This window comes from Coptis chinensis, chromosome 3, assembly GCF_015680905.1.
Source record: "Coptis chinensis isolate HL-2020 chromosome 3, ASM1568090v1, whole genome shotgun sequence".
Taxonomy (NCBI): Eukaryota; Viridiplantae; Streptophyta; class Magnoliopsida; order Ranunculales; family Ranunculaceae; genus Coptis; species Coptis chinensis.
In genome coordinates, this window is record NC_141458.1 from 111124303 (window position 1) to 111139573 (window position 15271).

Here is a 15271-nt window from a genome sequence, read left to right on the forward strand (position 1 = left end):
TGTCTTATAACAGAGTTAATAGACTCGCAACGTTGGTTGCTTCTGCAACCGCCAAAGAACTCACCATGAAGATACGATTCTGCCCACCTCGCCCGTTTCTTCTGTACCTTCATCACCCATGTGTTATGACTAACTTCGTATTTTTCCACTAGCTGTCTCCACCTTTCTTCGAACTCTCCCCGAGAACATTTCATAAACATAATAGAATTGAACTTTGTTGCAAATCCAGGGATTTTGACATTGGTGATGCAATTTTTCAATACGTGCCAAGAGCACAGCCGGTGTTTCGAATCTGGAAGAATAAATTTCAAAGCTTTACGAATCGCTGCGTCACCATCAGTAATGACTGATTTAGGGTGTTCACCACACATTGTGTCAATAAATGATTTCAATACCCACTTATAAGTGTCGTCACACTCACTTATGATCAAAGCAAAACCAAAAACTATAGTCTGTAGGTGGTTGTTGATTCCAGCAAACACAACGATCGGCGGATCTCCGGTAATCGATTGCTCTCAGACGTTGAATCAAACAACAACACATCACCAAAGCTACAAGAATCCAAAGGAGGTGGAATCCGCCCAAAACAACCCAAATTAACCCACTCGCATTTAACTCATAGTTGTAATGAAATAAAGGATCTAACTTCACCTTGTCCTCTAAGTTGGCAAGCGGTGTGTTGGCCGCCATCAATACAACGACTTCTCCTCTCTTTTCCCATTTTGTTATACAAGTCTTTTTTCAGAAACCAACATTAAGGAAACCTCCAAATATATGTGCATAGTGACCCATCACTTGGCATTTACTTAACACCGACATCATTTAGGCATCGTAGCAAATTCCAACGCTTCTCAACTCACATTTCTATGTGACCGAAGAAACATTGAACTCGGATACCGTACAAGTGGATGTGTGTGTTCCCCAATAAACTCTTTCACAGTCCATAACTTTGCTTCAGAATAAAAAACAACAACAATGCAGGCTTTACAATTGAACCTAGTGGCCCGCTTGGGTGTTCTTTTGGGTGTCATCGATTGAGTTTATCCGCATGTCGCCGACCTTGGGATGAACACACAAATCTCCGCTTAATAGCAACTCCATTTGGATGAATTCTATAAACATCCTTACGAACATTGAAGCCAACCGATTTGGCATACTCATTATAAATAGTGTAGGCCTCGTCCCGGTCTTGAACCGCATAGATAAAAATGTTGTTTTGTCTTCTATATAAGCCCTATATGTATCGGACTCTTCAAAGATTGCTATCACTATCGGCCAATATTTTCATTCTCCATCGTGGAAACAATTGATTCCACATCCAGAGAATCACTTTCATCATACCCAAAACTTTCAAACATAGACTTCTAAGAAACTCTTCGTCATCATCGAGCCTTATTCGATTCGGCCATAGGAGCCTACCTAAATAAAGAAAACTTTTTTTAGTACAAACGACCTAAATATGAAAAATTCTAATGTACCTTAAAGAGAAGAGGAAAGATTAAATCGACTTCAAATGATTGGATGATAAACTAATCCTCAATGTTCGAACGTATTCAAGCCGCGGTAGTGTTGTTGGTTCTTTGTCACTCTTTTTGCTCTACTTTCCTTACAGAACTTTAGAGAGTGAAAGAAGTAAATGATTGACCATGAATTTAAGAAGAGGTGAAAGGGGTGAGAAGATTTGGGCGCAATCTAATTGAGAAGAATAGAAAATACGATAAATTGGGGATGAATGAAAATATGTGAAATGCCAACGCTACCCTTAGGTGGGCACTTCGGCTACCGGTTACGGGTTGGAAAATATATGGTCAGGAATTGTGCGTAGCCATACATCTCGCGCACTGAAGACATGCTGAAAAAGACGAAGTTATCAGGCCAATTAAAGCAGGTGGATCAAGTAGGAAGTGAGGGTTAAAGCTTAACAAAAAGCCCACATGAATAAGACCAGTTATTCTGCTTGGGCCAGGATCCACCCCAAAAAACAAAATTTCCAAAGTCAAACTTCTCGTTAGTTAGTTTAGAATGTTGCTATTCTAAAACCGGCTATAGGGTCCAACCGAGTGTTCCCATCGTTAAGATGCATCGAGATACTAACTAAACGGGGTAATTTTTTTAAAATAGTACGTATCTCGGTGGATGAACCCATTTTGCAGTGGTTTTAATCCCTACGCCCGGTTACAGAGAAGCTTATTTATTTATTTTTATAAAATTTCTATTTCTATTTCTACTACTACTTCTTCTTCTCCATTTCAGTTTCCCTTGTTCTCGACGGATTCGTAATTTCTTCTCAACAGGTTCTATAAATACTAGGTACGAGGTAAGAAACACTCAGTCTCTTAAAAATTTGATCTTTTTTGTTTCTTCTTATTCAGAAGAGAGGATGTCTGATCTCGTTCCTACACCAGTCGTGGAAAATATACTATCAAGACTACCCCTCGATTCTATTGCACGGTGCAGGTGTGTTTCGAAATCATGGAATGCTATAATCACTGATCCATTTTTCGTTGCCATGCACTTTAAACAAACAATTGAGAACACTAACAACCTCATCAAAGCTATGTTTTTGAGTTGGCATAAGTTATATTCACTGGACTGTGGAACATATGATCATAAGGTATCAGAAGTTTCTCATCAATTCCAGTTTCGAAGGAATGATAGCGTTGCGTTTCTGGGCTCTTGTAATGGTTTGGTATGCTTACGTAGTCGGGGAATGAAAGATATGAATATTTATGTATGGAATCCATATAAAGGTGGTCAATGCGTGCAAATACACATTACATTGGCACACCAAAAGAGTAAACACCGTGTTGGATATGGTTTTGGTTACAATGCAATTGCCAAGGATTATCAAGTAGTAAGAGTTTTAAGTTATTGCACCGGTTATCGCTGCTCAGAAGTGGAGGTTTTCTCTTTACGAAGCATGTCATGGAGAAGGGTTCAGGACGCTCCTTACAATATTATTCCTTTATGTGGGAAACTTGTCAATGGTGCTCTTCACTGGACGGGGAAGCACTATACCAAATCCCTATATAGTCCTAACAGTCCTATGTTAGTACTTGCTTACGATATGAGTCGGGAAAGTTTTAGAGAACTCCCAATGCCTAATTACAAAAAGATTAATTTTTATCTTGAAACACTACACGGGTACCTCTGTGTAAATTTTTACAGTCACCATAGCTTTGTTGAGTCGTGGGTAATGAAGAACTATGGCATGAAGGAGTCCTGGACCAAGCTGTTCAGGATTAAAAAGGATTTGACTTCTCCCGTCAAGGCTACATATGATTGGGTACCATTATGCTTCATTAATAAAGGTTCTGAAGTACTGCTAACTAATGATGGGAGCTTCTATTTGTATGACACGATAAATAATTGTGTACAGGAGATCATGATCCCCCCACAGGAGTTTAATGGCATCACGACTTATATGGAGAGCAATGTTCCGGTCTGTTGCTGACGGCCAAGTTGTTGGAAACAACTGGATTGTGGGAAGAAGATGAAGAAGATACTGCTGCTTCTTGCTGCTTCTTGCTGTTTGCTTGAAGTTGTGCTTTTAATTGTTTAAGCCTGTGTCGATTTTGGACATCTGTTCTGGCAATGCTAGAAATGTTAGAGGTTGGATGATCTCTTTTGTTGAGTTGATCTCCCAGGTTGGATGATCGTATCCACGAAAATTTGCCATTCATTTAACTTGTAGAGTGGAATCAGGGGCATGGTATGAAGTGTTGTAATCATAACCCACTTGTATCTCTCTTATTAATAATCAATGGTAAGCTAATTTTATTTCCGAAATCGGTTTTATGCCATTAATTTTGTCTTATTTTGTTGAAATAAAAGGGTAAAGTCAGTGAGCGTTTGTTATCCTTGTTGGCTACCCATCTTATTTGAAGAGTAGTGTTACGGAAATTTTCAACAGGATGACAGTCTTTAGCACAGTATTGGGTTTTCAACAGTCAAATTGATTGTAGTGTGGCGAATTGGTACGAGTCCAATGGAGTTGATCCCAGCGAGTCTTTGTTTTGCCCTGTATTTTTTCACAAACAAATATGATTAAATGTAAGTGAATCTCTTAGTACCTCTTTCTCTCTGTTTGATCTAGTTGATTCCATTTATATCTGATTTTTAAGGTTTGAATTTTATTGGGGATTTCAATTTTGATATGTAGTTATTTTATATATTATTGTTGATTTTACTATTAACATTATCATTCTTATTATGGAGTGTTGTGGATTTCTACAGGATACATTTACATACGTATCTCACTGATATCAACATCTTTTAGGATCCCGTGGTACAATTTAATCTCTCATCCCCCAAAACAAATCCAATCAGAATGGGATTGCTCAATATTCCAAGTTTTGACTTAAGGCCTTGCTAATGATATGAATGATTTTTATTATAGTTATAAAGTGCATTCAAACAATGACTATTTCATTGGTCTTATATTGCTTGACATAGGTTGTGAACAAGTCAACAACAGTTGGCTGCTTAAGTAATGTTGTGTCATCTCATGTTTCTTAGCTTTTGTCAACAATATTAGCAACTGGAGAAGAGTACTTGAAGCACTGCTTATCTCACAAGGGGCTCGAGACAAGTTTTACTGTGGTTTGAAACAGGTCCATTTATCTCAAACATGCAACAAGGACTTTGATTCCTGCTTCACCTGCTCTCCAAGTATTTATGATATTTGTGAATATTTGTTTTTCTTTTCCTTGTTTTGACTTGTTAATGTAAAATTAGGTGGGTTAGTTAGGAATTCAGATATTAGTGGGCGCATGCGATTAGGTTTTTTGTTTTGTGTGGCAGGTGTGTGTTGTTAGGTTTTCTTTTGTGTGTGCGTGGGCAGGTGGAGTTATTAGTGGCCTTCATCTAGGGGCTGGCTGGGCTGCGGCAGTGCAGCCCACCCCAACTTTTCCGGAGAAAAGAAATGTAGTAGTAATGACAGTATTCTATTTCCCCAAAAGAATATAAAAATAAAAGTAGTAGTAGCGACCCCCTCCCCCTGGTTGAGAATCTTGAATCCTCCTCTGCATTTTAGGTTGAGCAACTGCAGAGGAGCTTCTTGGTTGCAAAGAATTAAGACATGGTCAGCCATTGACATTGCATTGTCTCTTCTTCTGAAATGGTAAATATAGAAAGAAAGACTCTCTGGCAATTCCTCCCCCCTCCCCCCCTGTTCTTTTTTGGAGTAGGTGGGTTGGTGGGATTTACAGATTGTGTATGAGCTTTTGATTATACCATGACTATAACTGTACTAGCGTGGTTGTCATTTTGAGTTTGAGAAGGATTCTCATAAAGTGGTTACATGGATTTGATCATTTCATTTTGTGCAGTTTGCGTCTTATGCAACTGATGGCTTTTGGTTAATATGGAGATTATTAGCATTATTAAGTATAATATGTCCCATATGATTTTAGCGGCAGGCTTTCTATATTTTTTTTTTCTTTTCTTCAGTAATTAAAGTCTTCTCCGTTAAACAGGAAAAATAAAAGAGAATAAAAATTTCTCTGCAATAGAGGAATTCAGGCCTTGCTCGTTTACAGGTTTGTTTTATAAAGGAGCTGGAAATTAAAGGATTGAAGTTTACTAAGTTTTGGTATATATGCATCGGAGCAATGACTGTTACCTTGGTCAAGAATGGCTTGACATAGGTTGTGACGTTGTGTGCAAGCGAACTGTTAAATGTATAGTTTTCTTTTTCATTTTCTCTTTTTTTTTTGGAATTTTCATGTTGAATTATGCCATGACTGTAACTGTACTAGGGTGGGTTTGGTTTTGAGTGAGAGTAGTAGTCAGTAGTCTCAAGTAAATACATGGAATCAAGCATTTCATTTTATTATGCTTTTTCGTCTTATGCAACTGATGACTTTTGGTAAATGCAGAGTTTATTAGCTTTATTAACTATAATTCGTCTCTTATGATTTAAGTGGCAAGCTTTATATATGTATTCTTTTTTCAGTAATTAATGTTTCTTAGCTTTTATAAACCATTTTAACAACTGGAGGAGCACAAAAAAGAACTTGAAGCACTGCTTAGCTCAGAACGGGCTTCAGACAAGTTCTACAGTGGTTTGAGACGATACCATCTATCACAAACAAATAGCAAATAAAGTGAGTCCTGCATCCCCTGCTTTTGAAGCATTACTTATTTTCCCCACTTTTGTGTGTAATTAGGTATTTAGGTGTAATAATTAGTATTTTAGAAGATATGTTTTCTCTTAGTTGTTAATGCATTTAAATTTATGTTGAACAGTTGCAGTGAAGTTTTCTTAATTTTCTTTTACAAGAAATACTTATGTTCTGTTGCTAGAGTAGGTACAATGTCTGGTGAACAAGTGTGAAAGTCAATAGGGCCTTGTGCTTTTTCCCACGTAGCTAACTTATGGGCCCAATCGTTACAACCTTTGAGCGTACATCTATCTATAATATATATAAAAGCTTGTGACAGTGGGTCCCATTTTTCTCTGTTCACCACATTGCTCTGTTTTTATAATGGAGCAATATTAGAGTCTCAATAAAAAGGGAATGTTTAAATTATAAACACCTTCCTGTATTTGTTTATTTCTCATTCGTCTTGGTCAAAATTACAATCACCTCCCGGAAAATTGAACAAATGGCGGCGTTAAGACAAAATGCCCATATCAATATACCGAAAGATTGAGAAAAACTACAAAATGTCCTAAAAAAACTAAGCTTCCACGTTGGTACGAAACCGATAGTTCAAACCATTAAAAGAAACTTCCACCACTTTCCCTCCATTTATTTTAGGGTTCATCTCTTTTTTTCTCTCTTGGTTCCAAAAATGGCGAACGAAGCAGAAATGAGTAGTTGACAGATTTACTTTACTCAACAAACAAGCTTCTAGAAAAAGCTTCTCCTTATCCTCAGTTTCCACCTTTACAGGTCTGACTTCAATTCCACAACTTTAAAATTGTTACTTTTTTGTCTTTTAGTTAAAATTTCAACTGATTAATGTTTGTTATTTGTTGTAGAGGACTTTAGATCAGTTAGAGTCGTTGTCGAAGAAACTTTAAGAAGTGAAACTCCTTCTAAATCTATTGCTGCTACAAGGTATTGAAAAAATGTATTAGTTAGGGATTTTTTGTAATTAATGTGTGTTTGGGGTAAATTTTGATGATTTTGTGTTGTTAAATTACTTGCGAGGGAAGGAATAAATGGCGGAACAGCTTGCAAGGAATTTGAAGTCGTTTGAAATTAAGGTAATTTTTTTTTCTATAATTGGGGTCAATCATTTCTGACTGAAGTTCCTTCGTAATATTTTTATCTCCGCTGGATTTGGATGCTATTTTTCAATTGTAAGTTACCCGTTTTGAAAGGTTAGATAGGGTGTCTCTTAAATTCTGCAAAGAAGAGGTATAAAACTGCAACTTCTTTTTGGTTTCATCTTTTCTGTTATCCCCCCTTTTTCTGCTATTAAGTACATGAATTCTGCATGTTCTTTGCTTCTGCAGAAGATTCTTCATCCTTACCCATTGATATGAAATCAGAATCGATCAAGATACAAGGTTTCGTATTTTCATTGGTGGTTTAATATTTTAGACAACATAGAGATGAACAACAACTTTACACTTTTGCCCAGTACGTATATAGTTCTTCAAGTTATGAATTGTGTGAACCCAATTAGTGTTGTGCATTTGTGTTGTTTATCGTTTGTGTGTTTGTATGGTGTTTGAATTTTTTATGAAGTTAAATGGTCCCGTGAATTTGTGTTGCTTATTTCATTCATACTAATAGAAAAGTTAATGAGAGTGTGCTCTCTAAACATGCCTAGCCTTTTGTTGTAATCATCAATTTGTCTTAGTATGACCAACAAGCCCATCATTCAGTTTGCCTTAGTATTAGATTTATCAAAACCAAAAGTAATAGTTGAAAGCCAGATTTGTTTACCAAGTTCGATTATCAACATGGGTCGTTACTATGATGGTATCAATCAAGAAGATGGCCCAACCAACTAACCAAGCAAACAATAATGGGGGAAGAATGTATCAAAAAGATGAGATCCTCCTATAGTCATACCTTTTCTTACGTCTGTCAGCAAGCTTTGGTAGTTGAAATACAACAACTTCAAGGAGAAGTTGAACTCTAAGCAGCCTCAAAATATATATAACGATGTGTATGCATTGCACTCCATCTTAACATTGATCATGCTTCCTTACAGTCTTACACTATGGCTAACAATATTGACAAGGCACAAGTTCAACTAAGTTTAAATTTTAACTTCATTTGCTTCAGATAACTTAATCTAAGCAATTGATATTTTTATTATTTTAAAACATTAGAAATTTTAATATTATTTAAGGAGTTTTTAAGATTGGAAGGCCTACATCAACATTCTCATCAGCTAGTAAGCTTTCTTGCGTTCTTAAGTTTAAGCATCCTAAACCTTATGTGCAGGCATTGGTCTTGGGTAACTGATTTTAACTCATTACATGCCTAATTTCAAATCACAATCTGTCAATATGTGAGATGCACTCGAACTATAAATGTTTTTATTGGTGTGAATTGATGGACTGCTACTTGATTTTTAATTGAGCCACTCTTAGTGTATGTGGCTACTTTGTGGTGGAATTGTTTTAAAAAAGTCTAATTGTGGTGGAAATATTTTTCAATTGCATGTTGTAGCTTTGGATTCCAAACCACCTGCATTTCTAATTGTCTTTGCTTTGTTCCATGGAAATGATGCTGAACCTCAGTTTTTATATCATCATGTTTGCTTTGCTCTCATGTATCTAATCAGGTTTCTAGAAGTAATTCAGTTTCTAAAATCTTATTCGGTGTTAGTTGTGTTGAAGAAACGTGCAAGCATCCATGCATCCACGTGAACATGTAAATGTACCTAGGTCATCCTTTATCGCACATGTTCACATATCAACTATTAATCACATTCAGAAAACAGTACTTACAGGGCGAACATTTTTGGGAGAACAAATAAGATGTTAAAGCTCTGATGAGCATAAAGGTATGGTAACCTGATTTGAGTTTCTCATCAACATCGTAATCAAGTGCGCTTTAAGCAGGTTCCGTCAATGGTGGGTGCTAGGACTGCATGCAGATTTTCCAAGCAAATTGATTTTTTTTTCCATCAGGTAAAACCTCCATACAAATTAGTCTTATCTGCTGTAGAGTATGTGCACTCGAGGTTGCTCACAGAGTACGTATTAAATTTCTATATTTTCTTAATGCTTGCATCGTATCTGATTGCTAATTTACATGTATATGTATATACATGTAATCTGTGATGAGAACCGTCTTCTCAATATGCAGCTGCACCACTCTTTCTAAACCCCATGAAAGAGCTAGATATTCTGCTGCCTTGGCTCCAGAGACTGCACATCCCTTACTTCCTGCAAACAGTATATCATGTGACCATTTACCAATGGTATAACCAATTCCTCCTGTATTTGTTATGCCTTTAAAACCACCATCAGTTGTGATTAAATAGAGGTTTTGAAGAAGGTGTTCAGGAATATAGTATTTAGGTTCAGGATGAGGTGTTGGGGGTAGGATAGAGTTCTGAGCTTGTGTTAGCACTTGGCTAGTCGAGCAGGGTTGGTTTGTGGTGTGAGTGAAGATTTGGATTCTGTTGTACCAAATAACATATGCTATGTTTCCAAAGAGTGTTAAATTATGGAGAGTGGTTTCCTTATCATGAGGTTCAGTCATGATTCTGATGAAGATATCTCGAAAAGATGTTGTGTGGTGAGGTCTTAGGGACAAGGAGCCTGAACCATATGTTGGCCAACAGTGGACAAGTGAGTAAGGCGTGATCAACAGATTCAGGAGCATTTTTGCATCTTGGGCAAGTGTCATCATCCATTATGTGTCGGTTAAACAAGAAAAACTTGGTAGGTAAAATAGACCGTAAAAACTTGCCAAACAAAGTTTTTGATCCTTGAAGGGGATTTTATTTTCCATATGCAGTTCCAAATTTTAGGATTTAAAGTACTGGAGTTGATGTTGTTATTGTGTTTAGTGTTCTTCATAAACCAATTATAGGTAGATTTTACTGTGAATTTACCATTTCGTTCTGCAGTCCATATCCATTCTTGTGTGCTGTTGTCATCAGACTGGGGAAGCTTAATTTGAGAAAGGGCCTTAGCCACCTCATCAGTGAATATATAGATGATAAGATTCAAGTTCCAACTGTTACAACTTATAACACCAAGTCGCCCAGGATAGGCTGATGTAAAGTTTTCAATCAGGTCTTCCTTTGCCTAACCTGCATTATATTTATTCCCAACTTCTTTCAGTTGTTGTTGCTTCACATTAGTTCTCTGTGCCAATGGGTTTTCTTTTTGACAAAAATTTTCTTAGCTAAAGTATATATCGGTATCACACTATTGTACTTGCACATAAAGCTGCAAAATCTTGATGCAACTTATGTTCAGGTTGTAATGGTCTACAAAATTTGCTTATGTTACTACTTAGTATTCTAATTATTGTTCTTCAATGTCTGACATACTTTATGATTCTGCCTTCATTACAGACTTTTCTAGTCTAAACACCTTTAAAGAGGCGCACCCGAGCTGCCCAACGTGGCTTGAGCTGCCAGCACATAGAGGCGTGGGCGAGCTAGCCGTGCACCGCGCTTTTGCTCCTTACCCACTTCCCCATCTGTCCTTTTTAGCCTCGTAAGCCTATCAGCTGTGTGTCCGGGCTTTTCCTCCAATCCCACTGCAACACCTACTTTCTACTCGCTGCTCAACGCCGAGCCGACCTCGGCAACTTCCACCGCCTTTTTTTGACCCTATCCAAACCAGAGAGACAAATCACAAATCTTCTCAACCAAAAACCAAAAACCCATGAACAAACAATCTACAGAGAAACCACCAGCAAAATCTTCTCCACCGATCCAAAAACCAAAACCCAACGAAGCAACAATTCGTCTTTCGTTCCAAAAAAAAAAACAAAAAATCTTCATCTCTTAAACTCTCTTGCATTCTCTCTCAATTCGACTGTCAAGATTGGACGATTGTTATATATACGGATTGGTAAAAGTTTCTTCTTCAACCTCAATTATTTAATTCTTAATTTGCAGGGTATTCTCATTGTTTCGGTTTTTGGGTTAATTGGTTTAGCAGTATCAACCTATCATTTACTCACTCTCTTTCCTTCCCCTCTTTCAGGCCAAGCTCATTGTAAATCTGTTAAGCACATCACTTTGGAAAAAGTAATTGAATTATTGCAAATCTTAACCAAAGAGATTTCCAGACTCCAGTTACAGTACTACTCCACTGCTGTCATTGACATCGTAGATTTCATGTTATAATGATTTATATGGATTGCTTCATATCAATATGGAATGATTACTCCGTGGTCATTCTATATATCTAGAAAGAGAATTATTAAAGTAGACACCTATTTTTTTTCAGGCTTAAATTCGCTTTTCCAGTTCATAGTGTAGTACATTTTCTCTTATATAGTTAGAGTTGGTCGGCTTGGTGTAATCACTGTGGATATAGGAGTTTTGCAACGCTAGAACTTTAAGCTCCACGTCTTAGCGCCACATGCTACAAAATATACGCTTAGTAGTTGTCTTAGCTCCACACATCTTTAATCTATAGTTTACCTCATCTATAATGCGGTTCTCTAAGTGTTTTGAAGGTGGCAACAATGATGTATCTATTTGTCTCTATAGAGTTACCACTTGAAAAATTCCCAATGTCAGTTGCATTTGTGGCAAACAAACTAACTAAGCATGGAATTGCAAGGTTCACAAAATTGAGGGTCACAATGCGGGAAAGCTCATTAAGTTTTAATTATTTACTTACTGAATATTCATCAGATAATCATTGATTATTCATACGAACATATCTGCAGTTCCTCACTGATATTTGCTTTTTGTCGTTTCTGGTGAATGAAGTTCAGAAGCACGTTACAGATCTTCCCCAAATTGTTTGCATCTCTTGAAGGAGAAGTTTATCTCCTTCCAGTTTGGAATTGTCGGTGAGTCGGCTTCGCTTCTGCACTTGCCATTATCTGGCTTGAATTTTATATTATACGGATGAATTTGGTCGATTAGCATGACTCGAATATGACCTATTCAAATGAACTACAAGTATCTATTTAACAACATTTCCATGCAACAATTTTTATTTTCAAAAAGAATTAAAACTATATGAGAGCATGCATGCGTTTGCTTAATAATCCTTAGAATCCACTGACATTGTAAGTGCCCAAACATAGAGGGGAGAAAAGGGTCTGGCCTGTATGGGGATTATTATTTTAGCTTATTTGTTATATGGCTAGATACATGCTCACCATTCTCGAGACCCTAACAACTTTGCTCTTTTCATTTGTTCAATCTCTGGGTGTTATGTTATATAGAAAAGTCGCATACAACCTTGCGGTGGAACATGTATGTAGTCAATTATCAATAAAGGAAAATAAAAACGATGACCATGTATATTGCGTGTTAAGTTTTAACTAAAAAAAATTAGAGTATACTACCCACAGACTAAGACATGCATGATGTTTTTATCATCACTTATAGCAGGGAATGTTAATTATTAGCCTTTGTTCTCTTAAAGGACCGGCTTGCTTGGCAGGCATTTACATCATTGAGAAATCAACAACAATTTCAACTTGCATTGATATTGGTTCTCCGACTCTTAACCTTGCCTAAGCTGCCAGTGGGCAATCTATATATATATTAATTAAAATTGCAATTGGAGCTATATATGTAGGATGGTGGTCACTAGATATTTCATTTATTGGAACATTGTTAATCTTGCTTGCTTTCCTACCACACAACGTATACTTAAATAGGTGTCTGTATAGCAAATATGTTAAGTAAGCTTCTCAATTCAGTTTACATTTTTAACTGTTTATACGAGCTTTTGGTTGTTTAATTTTCTAATCTTTGAATTGATGTTTTGCAGAAGAAAAAGGGATTATGGTTGTAGCTCGCCAAGTTGTTGATTGTTTTAGTTTGTATCATCTGCGTAGTCAAAGCTTTCATCAATAGTGATGGAAATAACCAAATGAAAAGCAAAGGTGCACACTCAAAAAGCCCATTATATTCATCTGTTTTCATCTATCAATATGTTACAAATTTTTGTGGATACTGCAATTATATTTGGTGTGATGACCGTCGTTCATTTTGGTGAAAAGTAAATATCTTATACTATTTCATACATGAATAGATGTCTTGATTGTCGTATACCTTGCTTTTCAAATTGCTTAGGCCAGGAAGTTTCATTAAGTTAACTGTCATGCTCATACTCTCTGAACACTTTGAAATGGTGGAATAGTCAAAGCCATAGTTAAGCCCGTAATTGGTCTTTAGGGTTTAGGGTGTGCATGAATGAAAATCAGCTTAGATTGCCATTCCATTATTCATTTTATCTTTTTGATTTATTATGACGCTATTGGATTTTGCATATCCTACCACACTCCTACAAGTACTAACTCAGGTTCTTACTGAACACATTTGACTTGGTCTTGTTTGAATATTTTTAGTGTAGGCATAATTAACACTTAGGTATGTCTGTCAAGAAAATTGGTTTGGTTGGTAACGAAATTAAGGAAAGAACAAGGGAGAAGACAATATTAATTGGTACTGTGACTCGAAAGATGCTCCTGTTCAGTTAAAGATAGTTCATATTGCCTTTGCCTATTTTTTTGGATTTCTCCTTCAAAATGTGACTATGTACTAGACGTATCATGGCTACGTGCTAATAATCTGTCATATTGTATGTTTTTTTATCAGCATTTCTTATGTTATACACAAACTAGCTAATAAGAAGAACTTGAACCTGTCCATTGATCCAATGAGTGGCAAAGAAACATTCTCAAAAGCCATATTTACAAGCCTCTTATCATAATTTTACCCAAAAAAAAAACAATAAAACAAAACTTCTTCTCACATGATTGGTAGTACATAGTGTAGCATGGTTAGTTGTACATCTTACTTATTAGCTATTACCTAATTTGAATGGAAAAGAGTTTCTTGAGGTGCAAGAGCATGCGCCAATAGTGCGTGTGCATCTTAAAATTTTACTGAATATGGTGATTGTTTACATTATCATGTCCTTAAACTCAAATAGTGTGAAACTTTAGTTGTGTAAGTGATGGTTTCTATACCTATTTGGATTTTCTTTTTTGATTAGGCAATATACTCTACAGGATGAATGGGTAATTAAACGTGAGAAAAGGAAACAATCTAACAGAGAAAACCCGAAGGTCAAATTTAAGGAAGCAGGTATAAGATATATATGAATGCAGTTATATTTTAGATCTTCTATCTGCCTTTTGAGCATGCCTTAAATTAAGAATATGTAGTTTGTTTCTAATATTATTTTCTTCCTCCAGGCGGAAAGTGAAGAACTTGCTTTCAACATTGATTCACTGAATGTTGAGAACCTGGCACTTAGATCTGAGATAAATTGGTTTACTAAGATTGCTCAATTCATCAAACCATTCTTTCCCAGATCAAATAGTTTGAGCCTCCCCATATTACCAATATCCGAAGGCATAGAACCTGTTAAAGAGTTACTCGAGAGATCAAGTGATTCTATCAGGGGAGATGAAGGCAAAACTAATAATTCAGTTGTGTGTGACCCTGGAAAAGGTATTGGTCCACTAAATTGATTTCCTGACAAATTCAGGTTTGTCAAGGTCTATTGTGAGCAATCTACTTTGAATAAACCCTGACAATTGATTTGAGCTGAGATCAACTTCAGAAAGCCTTGAAGAAATTCCTAATGCAACAGGCAGATCACTCACTAAAGAATTATTACTAATCTTAAAAGATATTTGTTTCTCAAATTGGGTAGTCAACATTGGAAAGCTTCCTGACAAAACATTTGAACTCTGATCAATAACTTCCAGTGACTCCCCAATTTTGAATAACAGATATGTTTCCAGAAATCAGATTCCTGCTCATATCAATAACCGCACACACTCCCAAAGTAGATGGCAGACTCCCTGGTAACACATTCAATGAAAGATTCAAAACCTTAAGAGATGTGGAGTGGATACTGTAAATTAAACCTGTGTTCATAAAAGAAGTATATCAGATTACCATGCTATCAACAACAATCCTTTTCCAAGGTCAAAAGTAAATGTGCATATCAGAACAATCATAGCAGACAAAAGGAAACACACACACTAACACTAGGGGCATCACATTATACAGTTGACTCATTGTTTGCAGTTTCCAAGCTTCTAACAATCAGGTCTTCGAAAATATTACAAACAGAACATGGCATGACAAACGAAAGCATGGGCATTTGGAATAACATCTAAGTAAG

At 36.5% G+C, this 15271-nt stretch overlaps 1 protein-coding gene across 14 annotated transcripts; it reads left to right on the top strand.

The window, feature by feature from the left end:
- The first annotated feature begins 2192 nt into the window (after window positions 1-2192).
- LOC147512965 (F-box/kelch-repeat protein At3g06240-like) lies at window positions 2193-14716 on the top strand. Of its 14 annotated transcripts, none has more exons than XM_086595947.1 (11): window positions 2193-6899; window positions 6989-7067; window positions 7166-7370; window positions 7469-9103; window positions 10051-10219; window positions 10504-11008; window positions 11144-11240; window positions 11881-11963; window positions 12899-13013; window positions 14129-14220; window positions 14331-14716. In XM_086595947.1, exon 1 carries the CDS (start codon window positions 2381-2383, stop codon window positions 3452-3454), a length of 1074 nt encoding a protein of 357 aa, XP_086452073.1. In that variant the 5' UTR covers window positions 2193-2380; the 3' UTR covers window positions 3455-6899; window positions 6989-7067; window positions 7166-7370; window positions 7469-9103; window positions 10051-10219; window positions 10504-11008; window positions 11144-11240; window positions 11881-11963; window positions 12899-13013; window positions 14129-14220; window positions 14331-14716. The 14 variants fall into 14 exon arrangements, 13 of the variants coding, with proteins under 13 accessions (XP_086452073.1, XP_086452074.1, XP_086452071.1 ...); XM_086595948.1 differs by having other exon boundaries at window positions 7166-7216; XM_086595945.1 differs by having other exon boundaries at window positions 2193-4053; window positions 4237-6899; window positions 7166-9103.
- The last annotated feature ends 555 nt before the right edge of the window (window positions 14717-15271 follow it).

What these genes read in the sequence shown, in the direction of transcription:
- LOC147512965 (XM_086595944.1), top strand. Translation starts at nt 2,381, where the DNA reads ATGTCTGATCTCGTTCCTACACCAGTCGTGGAAAATATACTATCAAGA.